Source organism: Callorhinchus milii, unplaced genomic scaffold (genome assembly GCF_018977255.1).
Source record: "Callorhinchus milii isolate IMCB2004 unplaced genomic scaffold, IMCB_Cmil_1.0 Scaffold5, whole genome shotgun sequence".
Lineage (NCBI taxonomy): Eukaryota > Metazoa > Chordata > Chondrichthyes > Chimaeriformes > Callorhinchidae > Callorhinchus > Callorhinchus milii.
This window is the reverse complement of record NW_024704746.1, coordinates 50,987,709-51,012,549: the sequence shown is the minus strand read 5'-3', so window position 1 is coordinate 51,012,549 and position 24,841 is coordinate 50,987,709. Positions and strand designations below refer to the sequence as shown.

At 42.1% G+C, this 24,841-nt stretch overlaps 1 protein-coding gene across 1 annotated transcript; it reads right to left on the bottom strand.

The window, feature by feature from the left end:
* Positions 1–1,833: 1,833 nt before the first annotated feature.
* Positions 1,834–24,415, bottom strand: ergic2 (ERGIC and golgi 2; the record flags this gene model as incomplete). The annotated part of the gene is given in 13 exon segments (XM_042335679.1): positions 1,834–2,519; positions 3,910–3,989; positions 4,229–4,391; positions 5,346–5,443; positions 7,140–7,238; positions 9,721–9,776; positions 10,335–10,430; positions 12,805–12,906; positions 13,716–13,756; positions 14,786–14,856; positions 17,224–17,270; positions 22,835–22,943; positions 24,264–24,415. Coding segments are annotated over 13 exon segments (1,131 nt in total). The 3' UTR covers positions 1,834–2,453.
* Positions 24,416–24,841: the final 426 nt, after the last annotated feature.

Genomic DNA, 24,841 nt, shown 5'->3' with positions numbered 1-24,841 from the left:
ATGCCTTTGAAACTTCGAAAGATGGTTGTTGCTTTGAGATGGCATAGTCCTTTTTGATGCGGCAATGATAAAAGCCAGGCAATCAAGAGCTGGAGACAGAAAAACAGACCCTGCAGTCTTTGGCTGACTTAATTGTAACTTTGCATCATCGCAATTTTCATTGTATGTTAAATCTTTTGAAAATCCCAAAGTGCTAATATTGCTTACTTCAGGCACTGATAACAGAAGTATTAAGTCAAGAAACACATTAGATGTATCCTGGTCCTTTTTGCCTATTAGTACAAAAAACATACTAATATTAATTCTGTGATATTCTAAAACAGTCTGACTATAAACACACCCTAACTCCAACTGCAGGTACATTTGTCAGTGGGAAAGAAACTGAAGTTTGAAACAAGTAATAGGGCTTTTCAATGCCACAAAGAATTAGCAGGTTTCCTAGTTAAAATAATAATCGTTGCACCTTAGCACTTTGTTGTGATGTCTCAAAGCACTTCACAGAATGTATTGTAAAGTGGATTGGTTGTGTACAGCTCAATGAGCTTCAGTCTGTTTGTACTGGACCATTACTAACTCAGAAACTCAAACAGTGTGCCAGCGAAGCAGTGTTGAAATCCTTTGTTGCTCCGAGCAATGATCAAGGTTCTTTTCAGGAAATCTCCAGTTTCACTTGTTATTATTGACACCTGTTATTGACAACCCAATGTGCAAAAAAGAACGGTCCCATGCATTTTTAAACTTATTTTTTACTTGAACTTCTCACCAATCTCTTCAGGTCACTTCAGTTTCCTGTTGTTCTCTCCTCTTCTGAAGATGTTGACTCTTTTGATACAGCATCAAATCCATCGAACCTTCACCAAATGGCCACACCTCACTTGATCCTATCCTCACTGAACATCCCCACGTTTAACATTTCCCAGACAGTGATCAGATATAGTAACCTTTGCTTCTTTTATGTACTCTTAATGATGAATGTCGCTCTCTCTCACGACTGACGAATCACAGACCAGCAATCAAAGTTGAGACCTTCCCTGGTCTGTATGTCTCAGTTTCATACTCATTAGCAAGCTTTAAACGCTGAAGGGTAAAAGTCACTGGCACATTTATCCTTTAGTTTTATCATCTATGCAACATACGGCAACTCAAACTTCTTTACCAAAAATCAAAACAGGAATCTAATCCCACAAACAAAAATTTCTCCCAACCATAATAATTGCATTTGGTAGTATTTTACATTGGGAAGACATCTCAAAGTGCTTCACAGGATTTACTGTGAAGTGGAGGGACTGCATTCTGTAGCAAAAATAGCAGCCCAATTGCATATAGCAATGTCCCACAAACAGCCATGAAACAAATAGCCAATTTAATTTGGAGGATTGTTGGCTAGCACACAGGGAGAAAATCCCTTCTTTTCTAACGATTCTGTAGGATCTTTAAAGTCTACCTGAACAGGCAGACTGGACCAGTTCAACATCTCAGCCGACAATGCAACTCACCCCGCATCCGAGTGTCAGCTTAAACATTGTGAGGTGAACAACAAATTGCATTTATGTAGCAACTTTCACGAATGTCACGAAGTGTATGCATCTGTTACATAAGTGAAAGGGCGCAGAACTAATCCATCAGGCATCTCCATCAAACAAGGAACCACAAATCTACACAGAGCTGATGAATCAAATTGCTCAAATCCTGGAAACCTACCAAAACCTAACAGCATTTTCGTACAGTGATGCACCAATCAGAGTTTCTTTTTCTTAATTATAAATTGTATTAAAAGCACACATTTGTGGCTGGAGTAACCTAGTGTTCAGTGTTGAACAAGGAGCCAGTGAACAAGACGAAAGCCTTTAGAGATAATAAACAAGATACATCAGTGGCACGCATCAATAAATCCCCCCTTGCACTGCCACTTATTTCACACGTTTCCTTTCATCCTGTGTATGCAAACAGGAAAAAAAGTAACAATGCCCATATTGTAAGGTGTGTATGAAATTGTCTCTCTAAGCACAGCTCATAATATTCAGAAAGAAAACTGCGGTGCGGTGTGACTGTCAATATCAATTTACTCCTATTATGGTTACAAGAAGTCTCTGGTATAAACCTGCTTTTACATCTTATAACTGTGAGCCAACACGTTAGTAGCACAGAAGAGGCTGTAAAACAAAGCCTCTGCTGCCCTATTCACATCACAAACTCAATAGAATTTTAAAAAGGGTTCATGACAGGAGCTGCCTTTTCTTCACGTGCAAATAAACTTTACTAGTGATCTTTCAACTGACGTCTTGTCTTCAGTGGTCTCCTTCAAACTTCCTTGGGTGAAAATTTAATACCGCATGATTCAATTGTAATTGACTGCTTTTTAAAACACTGTGCAATTCAACAATATCTATTGCACGCATTTACAATTGAAGGACAATGCTGAACTGTAAACTGAATGGAGTCCTCTTTTCTGGCTAATGCTGAAAGCCATCTGAAATTGTGAGACTGTGATTGTTCATATGGCTATCGAGGACTGTGACCTAGAAAACAACAGAAAAATGTTTCAGCAAACTGGTACGACCATTGTCTAACAACACTTCAATGACAATTATCCAATATTAGGGGGATAATAAATGGCCATCAAAATTGGTTCCCCAAAATCTGTACAAGATTCCCTTTTCCACACTGCTTACTTCATAATTATGCAGTACAGAAGGAGGCCATTCTCTGCCGGCTCTTTGAAAAGAGCTATCCAATTCAATCCCTCTCCCCCGGCGCTCTCCCACAGGCCTACAAACTTGTCTTCCCCAAATAATTATCTACTTCTCTCTTAAAAGCTGTTATCGAATCGGCTTCCACCACCCTTTCAGGCAATGTATTCCAGACTTGAACTCCTTGCATCAACAACGTTCTTTGCTCTCTTTAAAATGTACTATTTTTAACCATCACGCTCTTCCCCAGACGACAACTTATAAAACTTGATTTAAATTCGCTCAATCTTATTTGTACTCAAATACATGACTCAGACCAGAGAGAGAAAAGGTGTGTCTGGGACCCAATGATGTGGTAATGGTCACAGAAGAGGGGGAGGGGTAATGTGAGCTGTTTTGGTCTGAAATTATTGAAATCAATATTGAGGTCAGAGGACTGTAAGGTCCCTAGCAGATAGATGAGGTGTTGTTCCTGGAGCTTGCACTGTGACTCATTGGAATAGCGTAAGAGACCATGGATGGAGAGATCAGAGTGGGAGGAAGAGTTGAAATGGCAAGAAATTGGTAGCTCAGGGTTGTACTTGCGGACAGAACTGAGGTGTTTTGCAAATCGGTCACCCGATCTGCGTTTGGTCTCCCCAATGTAGAGGAGACCACATCGTGAGCAGCAAATGCAGTAAACTACATTGGTGATAGTACACATAAATCACTGTCTCACTTGAAATCTGTGTTTGGAGCCCTGGAGAGTGGTATGGGAGGAGGTGAAAGGGCAGGTATTGCATCTACTACGCTGGCATGGGAAAGTGCCAGGAGAAGAACTATGGTGGTGATGGAGGAATGAGTCAGGGAGTCATGGAGGGAACGGTCCCTTCGGAGTGCTGAGAAGGGAGGGGAGGAAAAGATATGCTTAGTGGTTGGATCACTTTCCTTTCAAGCCTCTCCCTCCCAACATGCCCCAGTTCTGACAAAGGGTTGTGGACCCAAAACGTTGACTCACTTTTGTTTCTCCATAGATGCTGCCTGACCTGCTGAGTGTTCCCAGCAACTTCTGTTTTTGTTTTCAGATTTCTAGCATCTGCAGTATTTTACGTTTTACTAGCAACTAAATTGGTCTTGTTTATCAGTGTGCACTTTGTGCTCCCGAGCCAAGCACAAAATTAAAGCTTGACAAACGAGTCAGCTTTATCTCTGAATAGAAACAGAAGTTAAAAAAACTCACAGATTTCAGTTTGTAGGCTCCAATTTTGAAACGACAACAGATTACATCAACTGAGAAACCAACCAAGCGATGTAGCATGCCTAAGAAACAGACAAAGCACAAGTTTGAGCTTTAGATTTACTTTAAACAGAAATTCATGAAATTTCTTTTGGCCGAAGTATGATCGCTGCAGTTTAGTCAGGTCATTAAATCAAAAAGTGCCAGAAATGCAATCCTCAGAAATAATGCAGTCATTTGGGGCTTTCAAGTAACCGAGTAAACAGCAAATCACAAGAAGATCAGAATGTGAGAGCCACAACGCCTAAATTATATGACTTGCCTGTTGTTGAAAAGATTCCTCCAATAATTCCACAGAGTCTGACCAGGAACTGCCCCAGAGGCATGTGCTGCTCAGTCACCGTCACCATAAGAGAGCTGATGTCGTATTTCATGAAGATACCTGAGACTCCATGGCTGCCAGCGGCATGGTTTATCACTCGCTCCTGAGGACAGACACAATGCTCCATTTAACCTCACTCAAAGGAAGCCGTGAAGTATAGGAAAGATGGACAACATGAGAAAACACTTGGACTAAACTCAATTTTTGGGGAGGTCCAGTTAGGTCAGGAAACAGCCCAGCAGAACACCACCACCTTCCCAGCTAGAGAAAGTGTTGTTTTGATCAAGCAGCCCACAGGGGAAAAAAAATCTAAAAAAAAACTAAATAGCAAATGATTTTGTCATGAGTGTTATTTCACACTTTTCTGACAATAAACTAAAGGATGTTTTCATGTTTTGACTGGTAAAACGTGATGAGAATATCACGTTCATCATGTTACTTTGCTCTTATTCTCTTCAATACCTTACTCTCATGCATCACAGCTCAAAATGCTCTGCTCAGTTATGAATTTGGAAGGACAAAATGAGCCACACAGCCAAGTTGAAGATCCCATGACGTTATTTGAAAAGAGATGGGAATTTCTCTCTCAGTGTCCTAACGACCAATCCCCCAAATAACATTGGTCACTTAATTCATGGCTGTTTGTGGGACATTGCTGTGTGCTATTGTGCTGTCGCGTTTGCCTACAAATCACAGTCACTCCATTTCACAGTAAATCCTGTGAAGCACTTTGAGACGTCCTTCCGTATTATGCATACTTAATTACTCAAGAAAGATTAGTTTTTAAATTTTTTAAAAAATATTAAAAATGACAGCTAGAAATTACAATTGTAAAACACCATTGAGAATCACAAACCCTCGCCTTAAAACTGCTAAAACACTTCCCTGGATCTGTTCCCAGCTCACCAATGACATCACTGCAATGTTCAATACACATCTCAAATGACATAGATCTTGATTGTAAATTTGACTGAATGGAATGCAATTGAAATATGACGACATCTAAATCCAAGACACAAAATGCATAAAAAAAGAAAAACAATTATAGTTTACTCACCCGCTCTGTGACTGAATACTGATGAGTGTCTGCTGAGAATTTATGGGTGTTAAGTTTTGTTGGCACAATTGTGATAAAGTACTGGAACATCTGATTGTCTGTAAAAGCATTTCAAGGCACTGATTAAAAACATCATTAACTTGCATTTATATAATGCCCTCCACGCTGGCAGTGTCTCAGAGTGTTGAACAATGGTGGAGCCCGAGGCCGAACTAGGGGGAAGGTGAAGGTGACCATAGGCGCGGTCGAAGAGGAAGGTCTTCAGGCGCGTCCTGAAGATGGGGAAGGAGGGGGTGAGACAAAGAGGTTGAGGGAGGGAGTTCCAAAGTTTTGAGGCGTAGGGCTGAAGGCACGGCCGCCGATGGTGGAGTGGAGGATTCGGGGGACAGAGGAGGTCGGACCCGGTACAGCGCAGGCAGTGGGTACTGCTGTGGGGAGAGAGGTTAGAGAGATAGGGGACTGCCAAGGAATGGAGGGAATTAAACTAGAGTGAGGATCTTGAAGTTGATCCGCTCTGTGACAGGGAGCCAGTGGAGTTTGGAAAGGACTGGGGTAACCGGGGTGTGAAGTTTGGTGCGAGTGAGAATGTGGGTGGCCGAGTTTTGAATAAGCTGAATTTTGTGAATAGTGGAGGAGGGTAGACCAGCGAGGAAAGCATTAGAGTAGTCCAGCAGAGAGGTGACAAAGGCATGGGCAAGGGTTTTGGCAGCTTTTTGGAAGAGGTATTGTCGGAATCAAGTCTGACGTCTAAGTTGCGCACGGGTTCGGAGAGTTTTAAGGACAGGTCGGGTAGGTTGAGGAGGTCGAATTTGTGGAACAGAAGACATTGGCATGAGCCAAAAAGTATGGCTTCCGTCTTGTTGACGTTTAACTGCAGGAAATTTGTGCTCATACAGTTCTTGATGTCCAACAGACAACCTGACAGAACATCAGGGGACTGGGGGTCGCAGCTGGAGGTGGAAAGTAGATTTGAGTGTCATCTGCATACATGTTGAAGTTAACCTCATGTCTGCAGATGACATCACCGAGAGGGAGCATATAAATGATGAAGAGAAGGGGGCCAAGGATGGATCCTTGGGGTACCCTGCAGGTGACCGGGTAGAAGCGAGAAGAAAAGCCATTTGTAGAAATGTAGTGCTGGTAAGGTAGGATTCAAAGTGAGTGCGATCCCACTGAGGTGGATGACGGAGGACAGTTAGTGGAGGAGGATGGTATGATCGACTGTGTCGAACTCAGCGAATTAAGACATGAAAACTTGTCCCCACAATAACAACACAGTTTTGTTAACTGTTAATCCAACCAAAAGTAGACAAGGCTATTGGGGCAAAGGTGCGATTCGTCAAACTAATGTTCTAAAAACAGAGCATTATATTTTGAACACGTAACTTCAGGCAGAAGTGAAGCGATTATCCAGATTCTTTCTGAGTTCTTTTTGAACATCACATTTCCCAATTGTTTCTTGGCCAATGGAGTTTACACAATATCTTTTCTGATACAATTGATCTGGAAAGTATTCATGTTGTTTTATCAGCTCTTTTTGAAGAATTGCAGCCTCCTGGTCAGAATTCTTACCAAAGTCAGGAGAATACAAATTGCATGGCAACCAGGAGTTCTTACTAATGCCATAATTTCACAGCATATGAGAAGATGCGAGACCTCAAGCTAAAAGAGTAAAAAAACTAAAATTCACACCAACTTTCAGAGTAAGGCAACATGAACAGTCACCTGCAGCCCCTCTCATACTATGCATAAAATCAACACTGTTTAATGTTTTTATAAATAAATAAAACTTACGATCTATTGCTATTTTTTCCGTTCCATCCAGTGGATTGATAATTCCTGGAATTGGTTCTCCAAAAGAAAAATGGTCTATTCGATGTGAAAAGTTGTACACTAAAAACAAACACAGTAAATTGTTATAAAGGACTACAGCAGAGGATTTGTATGGGGAACATTTCAAAATAATAATTCTTGCATTTGATATCTTATCCTCAATGACCTTATCACGTCGTTGAGACATCTCAAAGTGCTTCACAGAATATATTATAAAGTAGATTTTATTGTGTATTTTGTGGGAGAAATGAGGCAGCCAATTTTTCAAAGCAGTGTCCCATAATCAGTCGTGCATTGAGGGATTATATCCCCCGGAAAGTGATTTGCCAATCAACTAACAACTGGGTTCCTACTTACTGTTAGGTAAGCAGAGGAGTGTGAAGTAAGAAAACTTGCCTAAGGTTTCGCTACCAGCCACCCCTCCCCATCCCCACCCCCCAAGAATCAAACCCGGGTCTTCTCGCTTGTTATCCTCTACGCTACGGTACTCCACAAATGCTTGCTGCGTGTACTTCACAAAGTGCACTAGTCCTGTAAGTATTTTTAAACAAAGATTGCTCTCACATTGGAAACAAAGCATTCAGAAAAGTTATACATTCCTGAGACAATTTGCTCACAGATTGAAACTAAACTGGGAACTCAAGGGACAATTGCACGAGCAGCAGTATTTGTTCACATCAGGTGTTATTTTTCTGAGATGATTTTTTTCAATTAAAAAATTCTTATTAAAACTGTTTAAGATAGTCTGGAACTGCACCACAGCTGCTAAATTCTACTGGGGTGGTGTTGGCTAGAATCATATTTCTACACTACTATGCACAAGCAGCCTAAATAGGAACATAGGAATAGGAGTAGACCATTTAGCTTCCTGCTCTTGCAGTGAACTGGAAAAATTCACCAATTTCGCTTCCACCTTCCACCCCTCCATAACATTCGCATGGTCCATCTCCGACTCTTCCCTTCCTCAACTTCATCATTTCCATCTTGGGACATAGATTATCAACAAACATCTTTTACAAGCCCACCAACTCCCACGGCTACCTGGATGGACTATAACTCTTCCCACTTCCTGTAAAGACTCCATTCCCTTTTCTCAGTTCCTCCGCCGCATCTGCTCTGACGATGCCACCTTTCACATCTGAAATGTCCTCCTTTTTCTTCGACCAAAGATTCCCACCCACTGGTAGGCAGAACCCTTGACTGCGTCTGCCCTATTTCCCACACCTCTGACCTCACCCCTTCCCCTTCTTCCCAGAACCGTGATAGGGTCCCCCTAGTCATCACCTCCCACCCCACTAGCCTCAACATCCAACAAATAATTCTCCGCCATATCCGGTACCTCCAGGGTGATCCAATTACCAAACTTATTCCTTCCCCTCCCTTCTCAGTATTGCAAAGTGACCGTTCCCTCCGTGACTCCCTGGTTCATTCCTCAATCACCAACATCAGTTGCTCTCCTCCCCAGGCACCTTCCCATGCCAGTGTAGTAGATGCAATACCTGCTCTTTTACCTCCTCCTATACCACTGTCCAGGGCCCCAAACACAGATTTCAAGTGAGATGTGTACTACCACCATTCGCTGCTCACGATGGGGTCTCCTCTACATTGGGGAGACCAAATGCAGATTGAGTGACCAATTTGCCAAACACCTCCTTTCTGTCTGGAAGCACAACCCTGAGCTTCCAGTTTCTTGACACTTTGACTCGCTCTCCCACTCACACTCCGACCTCTCCATCCATGGTCTCCTACACTGTTCCAATGAACCACGGCGAAAGCTCGAGGAACAGCACCTCATCTATCTGCTAAGGACCTTACAGCCCTCTGGCCTCAATATCGATTTCAATAATTTCAGACCATAGCAGCTCACCTTCCCCCTCCCCCTCTTCTGTGACCATTACATCAGCTTGGTCCTAGACACACCTTTTCTCTCTCTGGTCTGCCTATTTTGTTGCAATTTCCTCCTTTGTTCTGCAGTATTAACACACCTTTTCCTCTGTTTTTTTGCAATTCCCTCCCTTTGTTTTGCATGATTAACACCTCTTTAACCCATCATCTCCTGTCGTCTACCCCATTTTCTCCTTTGTCTTCTTTGCCCTGCCACCCCACTATCTGTTAGCCCTTAAAAGCTTCTCCCTCCCAGCATGCTCCAGTTTTGATGAAGGGTCGTGGACCCAAACTTTGACTCACTTTCCTTTCTCCATAGATGCTGCCTGACCTGCTGAGTGTTCCCACCGATGCCTGTTTTTTGACTCAGCATTGGTTTCTACTTCTCTGTCACTGACCATTTCAAGATTTTGCATTAAAAATTTCTCTTTATTTAAGGTTGATCCATCAAGATTAATTCAAGTCCTTGAAAACAACAGCACTTGCAAAACTACCTTTAGCTTATCAGGTTTTGCTGCACCTTTACTTGTATGGCAGAGCAAATGGAAGCTGCTTAAATTACAGGGCAAACAGCATCTCCTTGTAGCCAAAAGCTTAACAACAGTATTGTAAAATTGGACAAAGCTTGTGAACGTTATGCAAATTTGCCAGCACTTACCATCATGACTGACAAGAGCTGCCATATGGGCGTGCCCTCGAGGGTGTGGAATTGCCCTGAAAGTGCAGAGAAAATTTCCATCATAATTCTTAGATAAACCAATAAAGCACAACTACATCTTTGACACCAACAACACACATCACCTTCACAGGCTCAAACCCTAAATCCCATTTGCATGAACCAATAACGTTATGCCATGTCTCATTATGACCATACATTAGGCAATATAAAATGAACATTGAAATCCAATTCCAGTGTCAGTAAATTCCATCATTACCTGCAGTTACACAGAAAATAAATCATAATAGTGAAAACAAAAACAGAAGTCCCTGGGAACACTCAGCAGGTCAGGCAGCATCTATGGAGAAAGGAAAGTGAGTCAACATTTCGGGTCCACGACCCTTTGCCAGAACCGGGGCATGTTGGGAGAAGATGCTTTTAAGGGCTTAAAAGCGAGTCCATGTTCTGAGAGCGTTCGGTTTTTCATGTGAATGTTGTGGTTTACAATCCGGCAAACCCACATTATAATAAAACAAGCTCCCCATTAATCCTCCAACAACATTGATTTAACCCTTTTTTTGCATCAGAGTTAACAGTCAAAAGAATGTACGTACTTGCCCACTGTTATATGAAAATTTCCTGCTACCTTGTTGACATGTAAGTGTCCATGTATCCTACATGCATCATATGGCTTCGATAGATCTTCTTCCCTGACAAAAATAAGAGCAATCAATATTTGTCGAGGTTACAGAGTACGCATGTACCTCATCACACCACAAATACACCAATGTTTTTACAGAACACTATTTACTGAAGTTGTGCAACAACAACAACAACAAGATTCCATTTATAGAGCGCCTTTCACGTCGGGAGGACGTCCCAAGGCGCTGTACAGTTGGGTCAGGACCCAAGCAGGGGGGAAATGGTCAGGGTGAGGGGAGGGAGCGAGGAGGGGGTAGAGTGGAGAGGGGAGCTGAAGGCACGGTCAAAGAGAAAGGTCTTCAGACCGGCCTTGAAGGAGGAAAGGGAGGAAGCAAAGTGAAGGCACTGGGGGATAGAGTTCCAGAGCCTAGGGGCTGAGAGGCTGAAGGCCCGGCCACCGATGATAGGGCAGTTGGGGCGGGGGATGTGGAGTAAACCGGAGCCAGAGGAACGGAGGGTACGGGCAGGTAGGTAGGGGGATAGTAGGTCGGAGAGGTAGGAGGGAGCAAGGCCGTGAATGGCCTTGTAGGTGAGGGTGAGGATCTTGAATTCGATCCTCTGGGGGATGGGGAGCCAGTGGAGGCGAGCGAGGGTGGGAGTGATGTGGTCCCGATGCCTGGTGCGGGACAGTACACGAGCTGCAGAGTTCTGAATGACCTGCAGCTTGTGGAGGGAGGAGCCGGGAAGGCCGGCGAGGAGAGAGTTCCCATAGTCCAGCCTTGAGGTGATAAAGGCGTGGACCAGAGTTTCAGCTGCGTGAGGGGTGAGGTAGTGCTGTAGTCTGGCGACATTCCGGAGGTGATGGAAGGCGGTGCCAGTTGTGGTGCGGATATGAGGGAGAAAGGACAGCTCAGGGTCGAACAGAACCCCGAGGTTCCTGACCGGCTTTGAGAGGTGGAGAGTGCAGCCTTGGATGCTGATGCTGTCAGCGCCTGAGGTGCGGAGGCGCTGACGTGAGACAATCAGGAGGGCCTCAGTTTTGCGCACGTTGAGCTGAAGAAAGTTATCTCTCGTCCAGGACTCGATGTCGGACAGGCAGACTGTCAGGACATCGGTGGTCGTGGAGTTGAGGGTAGAGGAGGAAACGGTGAAAGAGTTGGGTGTCATCCGCATACATGCGGAAGTTAACCTCATGTCTGCGGATGATGTCACCAAGGGGGAGCATGTAGAGCCCCAAGAATAAAAATCTTATTAAGTATTAACAAAATAAAGCTCAGTTCAGTGGCTCTCAGTTGGAAGGAAAGGAAGTGAACCACCTGGTTTGTTATCTCACCACCTCGCCTTTAAATCCCTCCATGGTCTCACCCCATCCTACCTCTGCAAGCCCCTAACTGTTTTACTGATTTTAATCTCCAGGATTCGGGTAGCTCTGCAATTCTCCCCAAATCCAGACAAACTGCAGAATGTCCCCACCTCCTGTAACTAATATCCACATGGCACAAGTCCTTGCTCATAGAACAAGCAGCACAGAAGGGCTAAAGTTCTTGTTCTGACTCTTAGAATGCTTTGAGAAATAGATGCATGTATTGTCCAACCCCAATCATGTAATTTTAAAGTACCTCAATAATTGGCCCTATAATCAAATTGCAATTTACAGAAGTCTTTTTGGGGTCAGCTGGGTGTCTGACACGTCACTGAGCTTAAGAATTTCTAAACAAGATAGAATTCTCCACGTTTGCTACATAAGCATGGAGGTTTGCATGCACGTGGAATAGAATGTGCAATCTCGCCCTAGAAGGAAGGGCGCAGCACATTTTTTTGATTCCAGAGTCCTGCAGCTCATTTTTCGCATTCCAGAGTCTTGCAGCTCACTCGCCTCACAAGCGAGAGACCTGGGAGGTTTCTCGCTTGCGAGGCGAGTGAGCTACAGGATTCCCGGAAGGGTGAAATGTTGGGCAAGTTTCCTTACTCCACACGCCTCTGTTTACCTAGCACTAAGTAGGAACCCGGTTGTTAGTTGATTGGCGGATTGCTTTTCCGGGGGGTAATAATTCTTTAAAAAAATTATAATAATAAATTAGTCACTTCAATCCACAACTATTTGTGGGACACTTAATTCCTAAAAAAAATTATAATAAATTGGTCATTTCAATCCACAACTGTTTGTGCGCAATTGGCTGCCCACAAAATATGCAGTTCATTCACTTTACAGTATATTCTGTGAAGCGCTTTGAGACGTCTCAAAGACGTGATAAGGCGCTATATCAAATGCAAGGATTATTATTATTACAAGGCGCATGTTGACAAGAGCAAAGGCTTGGGAAAGCCAGAGCATGTGTTGGGTGCTTAAAAACAGGTAAAACTTGCCTTAGCATCATCTGCTAAGCTTTGTGTTGCTCAACCAACTTGCATCAGCATTAACTGCAATTAGCGTTCACATACCTGTGGGGCAATGCTGTAGGAAAGCCTTTAAAGACACTTTTGAATAAAAGATCTTGCAGTGAATGTTCCTCTTGGACTTTTCTGCGAACCTTTTCAAGCGCTCTAAAGAAACAGTATTTTTGGGGTATTTAAATCTGTGCAACAAGTTCATTACCAGGTCAAACCATTTAATCTCACAGAACATCTTTCAAATTGCTCAACAACCAGTGGTATTTTGATTAGGTGATTCACCACACTTAACTCTTTATCTTTTAACACCTTTTGCAGCTATGAATTTCTTTTCTAAAGGCTGCAAATGCTTCTTTTATGTTACCAGCTTGTTTATTTTACACAAGCTAGTAACATAAGCTTGTTATTTTACATGGGTATTTCATCAGTTCTTCTTCTGATCGCAGATGCAATGCTGAACCACCTGAGCAATAGGAAAGGTATCTTTTTGACTCAGATTTCCTTGGAGCCGAACTGCCTCCAAGGTGTCATGTTTGGCAACAGAATGTTGAAATCGAACCAGCCCTTTGTGGCAGTCTCAGGAGTCCGGTTCCTGAGCCAGTCAGTTCGCAGTTATCTGGGGCTCTGCTACTGACAGCAAGTCAGCCTAGTTCATCGGCAGAACTTGGGAAGGGCTTTTGACTAAGGGTATACCATATGTCAGTCTTTTGATCCATTCCTGTTTACAAACAATTTGCATCTCTACCTCTGCCATTTCATGATGCAGACCACTTGAAATCAGCAACTTGTCACTTTTAAATCCTTTAACCCTTCAATATGGTTTACATTTCTTGCGAGGTCAGTGTATTTAATAATAACTTATCGATATTAGATTTATTCACTGTGGTACTCTTGAATGTTTGAGTCCGTCATTTTGTGATTGAAAAGTACTATAAAGTTTGTATTAGTAAGGTTGGACTTACCTCTGCCACCTTCTTTGAGATGGAGACAATTCAAACATAGTCTGAAGTTAAAAAATAATATCCGTAAGTACAGTATTACCCACTTTTTCACCAAATTAAGCAGAATTAAGGTGGTCACAACCCATTATTCTCTTCACTTCCAATTAAATCTGCAGTTATCAATCTTCAGTAAGAGTACTTCAGACCCAATTAACAGTATACTGCATTTCCATCTTCTTACAATTTATATCAAAAATAAAACTTAAGAGTAACAAAGAATCTGCTCCCTCACTTTACAGAGGTGAAGCACTTAACCATTTTAATGGAATCTCAACAGTATGTTTCTGAAGGCAGGCCGATCCTAACGTACAATTTCTGAGCTAACAAAGACATAAAAAACACTTTTTTGATTCTGTTTACTAATATTCTCCTATACAGCAAGAGAAACGTGCACCTCAGTGATCCTAGTATCCAAACAATATAAAATCCTTCTGGTCAGAATTAACTGAAAGTTCAATAAAGTTTCCTTAAAATTCATGCATAAACAAATAGCTGGGGAGACATTTGTATAGCGGGGTAAAGACAACAGTTTCGCTTCCTGATCTCTGTTCATTAGGCCCTGCTGAAAAGTATACACAAGAATATATTGAAGGACAGGGTCAGGCTCAGTTCTGAGCCTCATCCTCAAATTGCCAGACAACATTCACTGTCACATACATATAAATTGCCACTGTATCATGTAGCAACACGTTCTTGCAGTGAAGAGCATGATTTAACAATTCGCCTTAATCTCTCATTTCAGTCCCAAGGCCAAGAAATAGACTTCAATTGTTAACTTTCGACTCCGGTGAGTTATTTTACATCTATAAGCAAATAGTTTGAAACCCAAAAGGTGGGAAGTGCAAGTCATAAAGAAACTGTTGATTTCAGAAAACAAACCAATTACTCTGCTAACAAGATATCACACGATTAGTTACATTATTCCTCCCTNAAAAAATTGAATTAAATTTGCCTAGTTCTTGAACAATTGCTACATCCCAAAATCTCAAAGAATACTCTTGTCCTGAAGCACATTTTAGAATTATACGTACTGGTTCATATTTCAACCCCTCTGAAGCTGCCATCATTGTTTCTGCTAAATCTAAGACATCCGCCCCAATATCTGTTCAAAAGAAGACAGGCAATTAGATGCTCACCACAGAATATCTTATTAACTTAGAATTAACTTCAATAAAAAGAATATTTGGAAATTAGTATGAGCGATATTTATGTAAAAGGACACATTCTACTAACCAAAAATATTACAATTCATTCAATGATAATTCTTTGCATTTACATTATTCATTCATTAACTCAACAAAAAAAATAAAGATTTGGACAACAAACATTAATATAAACGTGTTAAATTAATCAAATTCTAAAGTAGCCTGCAACAATTTGCATTTATTTTGCGCCCTTCAAGCAAGCAGCTCCTTGGAGCGCATTCGCAAACTGTACTTACAGCCTTGACTCGTATTTAGTCCCGAACATGAGGTAGTCTCTTCAATCGGGCCTTCAGCTCCCCTCTCGAATCTCTACCCCCTCCTCACTCCCTCCCCTCACCCTGACTATTTCCCCCCTGCTCGGGTCCCGACCCAACTGTCCAGCGCCTTGGGACATCCTCCCGACGTGAAAGGAGCTCTATAAATGCAATCTTGTTGCTGTTGTAGTCAGTCAAGTAAACTAGATTCAGAGGATTATAATAATCATTGTCTATCTACACTAATAAACATATAATGTTTGCTGATCTGTCCGTCAAAAACTCAATAACCGATTGGCATATAGACATGATTTATACCACATCAGCAAGGTCTTCATATGGGGGAGTGTCACAGGCACTTTTTTTGGCATCACACTTATGGCAGTTTTGCTTAAGGTGTGCACACAGGGCGTATGGCATGTAAAGTGGTTTGTGACTTGTATCACTGAAAACGCCAGTTCTAACAACGACCATACAAAAATTATTGAGTCGGTATCTGCAATCATTTTGCTTAAGGTGTACACGCAGCCTTTATGGCATGTTAAATGATTTGTGAGTGGCATCACTGAAATCTACATTCCAGATTGGATCCTTTGGTTGCAAGCATAGCTGCAATGGGTACAGCTAGAATTGCATTCTCATGCTGTCAAGAGCATCAAAGCGCTTTGCAGGATTTACTGAGAAGAGAAGTGACAACATCAACGAGGCAACTAATCTGCACTTAGCAATGTCCCACATACAATCCCAAAGTGAAAAAACAGCTGTATTTGGGGGATTGTCGGCCAGCACACCTGGAGAAATTCCTTTCTCTTCAAATCATGCTGTGGCATCTTCGCTTTAGGCGCAATTGAACATATTACATATTCAGACTAATGCAGTGGCCCCTCCACTCCTACCATAGGTAAAGCCTACCCTTCCTCTTCCCCATAATGGAACATCTTGCCCCTGCCTCCATTCGTCCCCACCTAGAGTGCAGTCCATGCTTCCGCTGCTACACACCGAGGGCACAGGTGGTACAATGATAATAATCACCAAAATCAGAGACATGATCAGATTGCCATTCTTTGTAAGCCTTCAAACTGACATAAGCCTGGCTCAGTTGGAAGCAGGATCATCTCCGAGTTAAACGTTCGTGGATTCAAGCCCACATCAGGACTTTGAAATCATAGCCTAGGCTGATACAGTGCTGTGGCATGCTTCATTGTCAGAGTTGTCATACACCTGGGGTCCCAGCTGCATGTGTTGAGGTGGAGGTTAAAGATCCCATGGAATATGCGAATAGAGAACAAAGTTTTGGCCAGTGACCCCCCAAATAAAATTGGTCACTCATTTCATGGGTGCCATGTTTACCTATAAATACAGTCATTGCACATCAAAGTAAAACCTGTGAAGCCCGTTGAGACATCTCACGACATGACAAGGTACTAAATCAAACGCAAATATTATTATTATATCTTATTGCTTGCTCTCGAACATGTAAATCTGTTGCTGGAAGTCGGGATTTTCCTATTCTGTTACCGTTAACCCTGTAATCCAAAGTCTGAGCAGGTCGGGTGGTCCAAGCTGGAGGAGTGGGAAACTAGCCAGATAGTGTTCTGAATGGAAAGCTATGCAGTTTTAGAACATTAAACTGCAGCAGGATCCCAACAACAATGATAATTCTGCATTTATATAGCACCTTTCATGCAAGAGCCTTTGCTCTTTCCAACTTGTGTCAAATGAACTCCGGAATTCAGTAAAAGAGAACAGCTTGTATTCCACTTGAAAATTTACATATGTGGATGGCATACTTATGCGGAACCCTGCCCGATTTGGATAGAATGGTGTTAGCTTTCCATGCGTACCAGATCCCCAGCTGACTTAAACACATGTGAGTTCACTTGCATATACTGATGTACTGCAATCAGTTTCAATTGCAGACTCATATGTACGAGTCTCACACGGAATAATGAAGGTTATTTACTTCAATACATACAAAAGAACAAAATATCAAGAGTGTAAAGTACTTACAATGACATTTCATTGAAACGGTAATATCTAAATTGATTCGCAGTTTACTGCAAGAGAAAAAGAATAATTAAACTGTCTGTAATAAAACATCACTTTGCATATTTGATAAAAACATAAGGATTGGACTTCTCAAAAGAATCCCATTACCTGCCTCACTACTGAGACTCCACTTAAAACATTTGAAAAACGAGTCCTTACAATTCTAACAAAGATCTTTGTGATATCTTTATCCTTTTCTCTTGCTTTTGAGCACTGACACATTTCCTGCAGCAGCAGGGTTATGAATGATTTTTTAATAGGCCTTTTTAATAGAAACTCTTCTTTAATTTCACTGCCACATTCGCCTCACCTTGAATAAATCCAGGTGCTGAATCCAGCCTGGGATTTTCTGCTCACAGAGCTGAGTGCATGGATTTGAACAAAATTTTAGTGACTGATGTTCAGTATGCTTGAAGGATACTGAGGCAGCTGAACATTCCAACAGAATATCAATGATAACTGCAGAGTGCAACATCAGGGAAATGAATTTAACTATGAAATCTGTTAAGAGGTTTTGTTACGTTTTCTATTTTTACATCTCTTTTTTCTCATTTACTTCCAAATGTCAGCATATTTGGTATCATCCTCGCCTATGATTCCTAAGGCTGTAGGCTTCTCTCTTCAAGTTGGGACTTTGAACACAAAGGCTAGGCTGGTCTCCAGGGCCAGGTTGGAGGAACACTGTTTTGCTGGAGATGCCTTTATACAGATGAGACTTTAAACTGAGGTCCTGGCAGTGTGTTAAGGTGGAAGTTGAAGATCCTGCAGCAGTATTCAAAAGGAGTATCTCACAGTGTGTTAACCTGGCCAACAATCCCACAGATTAAAAAAAAATAGTTGCTGCATTTGCTAACGTATACAATCACATGCAGTTTATAGGAAATCCATCCCCCAGAGGATTGAGTTTAAGATCCTCATCCTCTTTTAAAGCCCTCCTTGGTCTTGCCCCTCCCTACCTCTGCAATCTACGAAAACCTTACCAACCCGGGCCTCTGCCGGCTGTTTATCCAACGCTACTGTCGGCTGCTCCAGACGCATGTGCGCTGCGCGGCCAAGCAGGAAATGGTCTTTGCTCCACACGGAGGCCCCGCTGTTGTGATTGTCTGTGTGTCTCTGTGTGTGTCTATGTGAGCATGTCTGTGTATGTCTCTCTCTATGTGTGTGTGTTTGTTAGTGGAGTCCTGTGGCTCAGTGGTTAGAGCACTCGCTTTGCAAGCGAGAGACCTGAGTTCAATTCCAGGCAGGGCGAAAGCTTGGGCAAGTTTCCTTACTCCACACAGAGCCTAATAATAATCCCTCCAAAAGAAAACAATAATAAATTGGTCATTTTCAATCTACGACTGTTTGTGGGACATTGCTGTGCGCAATTGGCTGCCACGTTCGCCCACAAATATGCAGTCAATTCACTTTACAGTGTGTTCTGTGAAACGCTTTGGGACGTTCTCCCGACGTGAAAAGCGCTATACCAAATGCAAGGATTATTATTATTATTATAGTGTGTCTGTCTGTCTTTCTGTGGGTGTGTGTCTCTCTCCTCTTTATGTGTTTGAGTGTCTGCATGTGTGTAACTGTGCTTCTTTTTCTGTGTGTGTCTCTCTCTCCTCTGTATGGGTGTCTTGTGAATGTGTGTGCGTCTCTCTTTTCTGCATGTATATGTTTGTGAGTCTATCTGTGACTCTTCTATATGTGTGTTTATAAGCGTCTGTGTGAATGTGTCTGTCTTTCCTGTGTCTGTCTCTTGCCTTTGTCTGTGTACATGTGTCTCTCCCTGCGTCTGTCTCTCTCTCTCTGCACCTATGAGTGTCTCTCTCTCTGCACCTGTGAGTGTCTCGCTCTCTCTGCGCTTGTGTGTCGCTCTCCGTTTGCGCCTGTGTGTCGCTCTTTCTGCACCTGTGTGTCTCGCTCACTCTACGCCTGCGTGTCGCTCTCTCTGCACCTGTGTGTGTCTCTCTCTCTGCGCCTGTGTGACTCCCACTCTGCATCTGTGTGTCTCTCTCTCTGCTGATTAAATATTTCTACAGTTTTCTATTGGTCTGGTCTTGACTCACCCCTGGGCAGGCTGAACAGATTGCTTGTGTTCTCCCAGTGGGGAGATTCAACTCACAGTACGGCTGAGCACCAGCTCAATTCCTATTTATAGGATATTTCAACAATGTTTGAAATAACTCTGCAGTTCTTCCGAATAAATTAAGGATTAAAACATCACAAATTTGTGGAGGACAAAATTGGCATTCTAAATTGAATATCCAAGCTATGACAGTGGATGTCATTATCAAACCTTCTCAGAGTCTTCACTTGTTTCCAAGACTCAGAATTCAGTGGACAACTGCCGCAAGAAACTCAAAGAAAAGTAGGTCATCGAGCATTCTCTGTGTTGTACTGTCATTGGTTTCAAATGCACAACTGATATATGGAGGGGGAGGGAGATTTTGGAAATGAATGCAGGTAATCATTGTAGCAAGACTGTTCCAGAAAGCAAAGGTTTGGAGAAACATCTCAGATAAATTTACATGTAAATTTACATGCAACCTCAATTGAATTCTTCATAAACTACCCACCCAATCCAACTAGTTTTTCAAAAGAAACGACCAGCTAGATGAACCATAATACTGTTTTCCGAATGCGTACCATTTGTTTCTGTCCTGGAGCATCCAGCACTTTTAATTAAATATAATAATAAACCTCACATTTCCTCTAAGGTTATATCATTGAGTAGAGACATCTCAAAGCTCTTCACAAAATTTTACTGTGAAATATAGTTACTGTACATTTGTTGGCAAATGCTGCAACTAATTTGGGGCACAGCAATGTCCTATAAACTGCCATGAAGTGAATCCCCAGTTTGTATCTGGAGGATTGTTGGCCAGGACACCAGAAAAACTCCCTTCACTTTTTGAATAGTGTCATAGGATCTTTAGCCTGAACAGGTAGACAGAACCTCGATTTATATAAATGTCTCTATTTAATAAATTCGTCACTTCAATCCACTACTGTTTGTGGGACACTGCTGTGCGCAATTGGCTGCCATGCTACGCCCACAAAATATAGAGTCAATTCAATTTACAGTATATTCTGTGAAGCGCTTTGAGATATCTCAAAGACGTGATAAGGCGCTATATCAAATGCAAGGATTATTATTATTTATATAAATGATCTGGATTCTGGAATAAGGGGCACAATTTCAAAGCACTCAAATGACACAAAAGTAGGGAGTGTAGCTAATATTGAAGATTGTAAATTACCTCAGAGGAACATAAACAGACTGGTGGAGAAATGTCAAGTGAAATGTAATGCAAACAAATATGAATTAACATATTTTGGGAGAAGAAAAGGATAGTATGTCAGATGGTAAAATATAAAAAGGAAAAGCACGAGACACTCAGTGGTGAAACAACATAATTCCTTAAAGGTGGGAAGGCAGGTGGACAAAGCTGTGAAGAAAGCAAATGGAATCCTAGGTTTTATAAATAGGGATATAGAATATAAAAGCAAAGAGATAATGTTAAACTATGCAAATGTGGAGTTCTATAGCTCAGTGGTTAGAGCACTCGCTTTGCAAATGAGAGACTCGAGTTCAATTCCAGGCAGAGGGCGAAACCTTGGGCAAGTTTCCTTACTCCACACAGAGCCTAATAATAATCCCTCCAAAACCAAAAATAATAAATTGGTCATTTTCAATCTACGACTGTTTGTGGGACATTGCTGTGTGCAATTGGCTGCAGCGTTCGCCCACAAATATACAGTCAATTCACTTTACAGTATGTTCTGTGAAGCGCTTTGGGACGTCCTCCCGACGTGAAAAGCGCTATATCAAATGCAAGGATTATTATTATTATTAGGTGGTTGTGACAGAATCCATATTACGCACAGCTTTAAAAGGGGGACAAAATAAATACTTAAAAATAATAATAATAATCCTTGCATTTGATATAGCGCTTTTCACGTCTTCTCGACATCTCAAAGCGCTTCACAGAATAGACTATAAAGTTAATTGACTATATATTTGTAAAAAGGATGAAGCTACAGAGGTATGGGGAAAAGGCAGGAAATTGGAACTGAAAGGATTGCTTTTAAAAGAGCCAGCACAGACACACCAGGCTGAACGACCTTCTGTGCTGTAAATTTCTATGGTTCTTTTCCAATCATGTGAGTGGGAACTTGGGTGCCCAGTGTCATGGGACCCAGCCTGTCCCTCTATCACTTGACGAAAACACTCATCAGTCTACTTGAACACCTTGTTATGCACAGTTTGTAAATTTTTAGTATTTCAGGCCAAAATGTCATTTCTGAGTGGAAGTATAATCATACTCCTTGCATTTAACATTGCGCCATTCACACCAGGATGGCGTCCCATTCACGATCAAGTATTGTGACAGTCTATTTTGTCGGCAAATGCAGTAGCCACAGCAATGAGGTGGACAAACAATCATGATGTATAGAAACAACAAAAGAAAAACCCAACTTTCCTACTAGTTGAAGACTTCAAGCCAGTCAGGAACCTAGGTGTCTTGTTCGACCCTCAACTGTCTTTTCTCCCCCACATTTAAGCCATGACCCGCACTGCCTTCCCTCACCTCCGTAACATTGCCTGACTCTGCCACTACCTCACCCCTCAGGCCGCTGAATCTCTTGTTCATGCCTTCATCACCTCCAGGCTCGACTATGCAAACGTCCTGCTTGTCGGCCTTCCCAACTCCTCCCTCCACAGGCTGCAGATAATCCAGAACTCTGCAACCCGTGTCCTCTCCCGCACCAAACTCTGTGACCCCATCTCCCCCACTCTCGCCTGACTCCATTGGCTCCCTATTCTTCAGAGGATCCAGTTCAAGATCCTGGTGCTCGTATACAAATCCCTCAATGGCCTCGCCTCACCCTGCCTCTGCGACCTCCTAACCCCCTACCAATCCGCCCATTCCTTCCGCTCAGCCAGCTCTGGCCTGCTCCACATCCTCCAACCCACCCGCCCCACCATTGGCAGGAGAGCCTTCAGTCATTCTGCCCCCAACCTCTGGAATTCCATCCTCCAGTCACTCCGCCTCATCTCCTCCTTAGCCTCCTTCAAGTCCCGCCTCAAGACCCTCCTCTTCGACCATGCCATCGGCCGCCCCTCTTCCCCTACCCTCCCTCCCCCCACCCCCAGCTCGGGTCTGAAAAGCTGTACTCTGTTCGGCGCCTTGGGACATCCTCCCAACGTGAAAGGCACTATACAAATGTAATCTTGTTGTTGTTGTTCAACATAACTTCCTCCCTTCAAATAAATTGGGCCAGTATTTTGCAATGAAACTTCTGAGCCCACATTTCCTTCTTTACAAAATTTATATAAAGATTTACAGCCAAAGTCTTCATATTGCTTTCACATTAACTAGTATCTAAAGCAATCAAAACAGAAACATAAATCAGTAAACATCAGCAAACATTTTATTCAAGTCATTGGAAGAAAATAATGGATTTAATAATGTGAGATCTGCTCTAAGCTATCTACTTCTAGTGTCTCAATATCAGATTGTTATTATGTCCTACAAACTAATGACACGACTCCCACATCAAGAACAGTTAAAAATCAAATAGTTACCTGGAAAAGTCTTTGTCTACTTCGTAATCATACTTCATCCATGTTTCTCGGTACACAAAGAATTCCATTATAGATAACAGAGCTATGATGCCAAAAGCAATTAGAGAAACTGAAAACAAAGAAATGTGTTTCATTATTTGAATGCATATTAAGACACAAAATAGTATTTTTTAAAAATAGCTCTACATACATTTTTGTCACAAAAAAAACGCATAACATGAATATTTTAATACATCAGAAATGACAGCATCAAAGTGAATGCCTGCACTTATTCCTTCCTAGTCCTCACTTATTCCTTCCTCTAGTTCAAATAACAAATTGTGCTTTTCAGGTATAGAAAATGCATGGAAGTGCTTCACATTGAAGGAGTGGAACCTCAAGCAGAGTGGGAGTCTGGGGATCAGGGAGTCTGAGGATCAGGAGAAAATATACTCAAGATGTTGTCAAAGAGGTATGTTTTCAGGGGATTTGCAAGTCGGAGGAAATGTGCAAAGTGGAGGTATTGAGAGTTCCACAGCTCAGAGAAAAGGTGGCTGAAGGATCTTCCACCAATGATGGAATGTGCGACATGGAACAGACTGATAAGAGAGGGTGGGGTGGAATGCAGGAGATCACACAGATAGGGTTGGGAAAAGTAATGAGACATTTGATTTGAAAGTAAAATTGCGATTTTAAAATCAATCCTCTGGGATTAGTAAAACAGTGAAGCTTGGTGAAAATCAGGTCGATGAGCTTGTGGAGCCTTTCATGGGAAATGAACAACTACAAAGGGCAGAGGAGGGCACTGGAGCAGTCAGTTGTGACTGTAAGGCTGAAGTAAGAACAGAGGCAATTATTGTTGTGAAGATGGAGGAATGTGGACTTGATTAAAGCTTATAGGAAAGCTGGTAAGCAAGAGGCCGAGATTTCACTGGCTCCATGAGCTGCAGTGACCTGGAGGGCTCAGTGATGAGTTATCAGTAACGGCGAGTTTGGCATGAACAGGCATATTGGGCAGTAAACTCCTGATAACTCTACCCTGGTTTAACTTTCACTGCCACTTAAGTTGTCATGCTGTCAACATGCCAGCCTTATTTATACATATGCCTACCTCGCCATACCTGGAACTCATCACTGAACTGTTTCCCCTCGGTAAGACAAGTTATCAGGAATTTATTGTACATAAATATTGTAAAACTGTATTGCACATGAGGGAAGCAAATGGTAAAACCATATTTGTTTCCCTCATAAAACCCTTGTGTGCTTCCCTCACAGTTCCCTCCACTGTATCCATTAGGTTAATTTTCCCTCAGTTAACACCCACACTTACTGTTCTACAAATTAGAATGTACAATGCTTTTTACTTAAAAAAAGCATGCCTGAAAATACAGTCAACCTCCAGTCAACCACTCTTAATGCTCATGCAAATGATATTCTGGGAATACAGCACCTGTTCCACCACTTGTTGAAGTTTCAACGTAACTTTCAGGGATTTTGGGGAAAGCATCCAGCTCTCTCATTAAATTCAACGTCTTCTTATTTATTCGTTTCATTTTCAAAAATACATGAAGAGGCCGTCACTTCCAGCTTCACAAATCAAGTCTGCAAACATATTAAATTCCAGTTAAGGCAATGACCAGAATAAATGTACCAACAATGACTAGGTAGAAAGGCCCATGTGAATTATAAACATCAACAGAATCTCACAATGAAATTATAGTGCTCCGGGACGCTATCCCACGGGAAGGGTGCTTTATAAATGCAAGCTGTTTTGACAATCTTTCCGCAAAATGGAATACATGCCAAGTAGTTTTAATGTATTTTCTAAGAAAGGAAGCAAGCCTGAACATACACCAAACTGATGGATTGAACATTAATAAACGTGCATTCACTCCTGAGGTTGGGTCCAAAGTGCTCGAGTTCACAACATTGTGTCCATAAGAATGAATAGTGCGTGTGTGTATACATATGTACGTGCATTCTGTGTGCGTGGTATGTGAGAGAGCCTGCCAGTTCAGTCGGTGGGTG